The 1894-nt window shown below is 39.9% G+C and overlaps 1 protein-coding gene across 1 annotated transcript; it reads left to right on the top strand.

The window, feature by feature from the left end:
* Positions 1 to 678: 678 nt before the first annotated feature.
* FGF3 (fibroblast growth factor 3) lies at positions 679 to 1011 on the top strand (the record flags this gene model as incomplete). Its single annotated transcript, XM_009081689.1, has 1 exon — positions 679 to 1011. A coding segment is annotated over one exon (333 nt), but the record flags the coding sequence as incomplete, so codon positions are not given.
* Between the last annotated feature and the right edge of the window lie 883 nt (positions 1012 to 1894).

Below are 1894 nucleotides of genomic sequence, written 5' to 3'. Positions count from 1 at the left end.
GTTCCCTCTTACCCTTTGTGATGAAGGAGCAGCCTGGTGTTTTGGAGGAACAAACTGATGGGCAGAGTGTACTTTCATTTTATTATGCTGAACAAACAAGGTAACTCCATAAAGATATGCTGAACAAACAAGGTAACTCCATAACAGTGGTTTACTGCTCAAATATCCATAACAAACTGGATGTAACAGACTGCAAGTGTATCTAATGACCAATATACGAATTAGAGCCACATTTTGCATTAAACTGTAGGATTTTACCTTTTTAATAGATGTCAGGTATTGAAAGGCAGCAATGAAAAGATCTGTCCTGTTCACAGATGCATTAAATTCATAAGCACACGTACAAAAATATTACAGCTTAACTCTCAGCAGAGCTATTCGTTCCTATTCTCATCTAATGTTTTGTTTGCAGTTTGTACAGCTTAACTCTCAGCAGAGCTATTCATTCCTATTCACATCTGATGTTTTGTTTTCAGTTTGTTTTGAGCCTCTGTCTGTCTCTGACCCTCTCACACTGCTGACAGGGAGCACCTTGTTGCACAGCAGTTCAGGTTCAGCACTTCTCTTCTGCTCACCCTTCGTAGCACCAGCCTGAGGTTCTCTTATCACTTGTGTTACTGTCCTTATCCTACAACTGAGTAGAGCCTTACTTAAGATTTTGTCATGTTTCCTTTACAGGAAAATTACAACTCAGAGTGTGAGTTCGTGGAGAGGATCCATGAACTGGGTTACAACACCTACGCGTCTCGTCTCTACCGGACTGTGCCCAACAGAGCTGGCACCAAGCGCAAAGCCAGCGCAGAGAGACTTTGGTATGTCTCAATCAATGGGAAAGGACGACCCAGAAGGGGCTTTAAAACTCGCAGGACACAGAAATCCTCTCTCTTTCTGCCCAGAGTATTGGATAACAAAGACCATGAAATGGTCCGACTGTTCCACACAAATGTGAAATATCGGGAGAGTCTCCTGAAGCCTCCAAGCAAGAACCAGAGAAGAAGGAGAGGACACTGATAGGGTGGGGGGAGCATGTGTTGGGGATGGAAGTGACTGAGAGGCTTCAAAATACTACTAAAACCCTAACAGCTGTGATTGTATGACAGGCATTAACACGGACAGTTTTTATACATTGTATAATATAACTGCAAATCCCATCACTTACTTTTAGCTATTGTAGAATTATTATCTGTGGTAAAAGAGATGTGAGATAAACTAAGGCACATTCAAATGTAAATTAGTTGGATGTAATAATTTTGTCAATGACTTTCACATTTTCTTTTTAAAAAATATATATATATATATAATTTTCATGACAAGTATTTTCATTCTAACTTGCCAGAGAGTGTTACCTCAGTGACCCTGTCCTCCCACAGCATGTGAATATTCCACACTGACCAAATTTGTGTCCACAGAGAAGGTATAGCACTTTCACTGCTCTTTGGGCCATAAAAGGCTACATTCCTATTTTTATGGAACACAGAAGTTAAAAAACTCATAGGTTTTATGGCTTAGATATATTTCTTTTAATGTTATGATCAGCCAATGTCAATCACACTTTTTCCAAGACTGTCCAAGAAAAGTAAGATTGTAACTTGCTTCAAATATTTCAACAAACCTACAGGTTACTAGATTATTCTTGAATTTGTTTAATCAAACCCCCAAGACACCTGATATGTCATTCAAATAATGAATGTTGGTAACTGGCATTTACATGGGCCAAGCTTTGACAATCTAAAGCTGTTTAACAATTGATGAATCCTCTCTTAAAATAGGGCCCTAATGTGATGTGAAAGAGAGGAGGCTTAGATTGCATATCAGGAAGAAATCCTTCCCTGTGAGGGTGCTGAGGCACTGGCACAGGTTGCTCAGAGAAGCTGTGGCTGCTCCATCCCTGGAA

The sequence above is a fragment of the Acanthisitta chloris genome, unplaced genomic scaffold (assembly GCF_000695815.1).
Source record: "Acanthisitta chloris isolate BGI_N310 unplaced genomic scaffold, ASM69581v1 scaffold20459, whole genome shotgun sequence".
NCBI classification, from domain to species: domain Eukaryota; kingdom Metazoa; phylum Chordata; class Aves; order Passeriformes; family Acanthisittidae; genus Acanthisitta; species Acanthisitta chloris.
The sequence above is the reverse complement of the archived record's forward strand: the minus strand, read 5'-3'. Positions and strand labels throughout refer to the sequence as shown.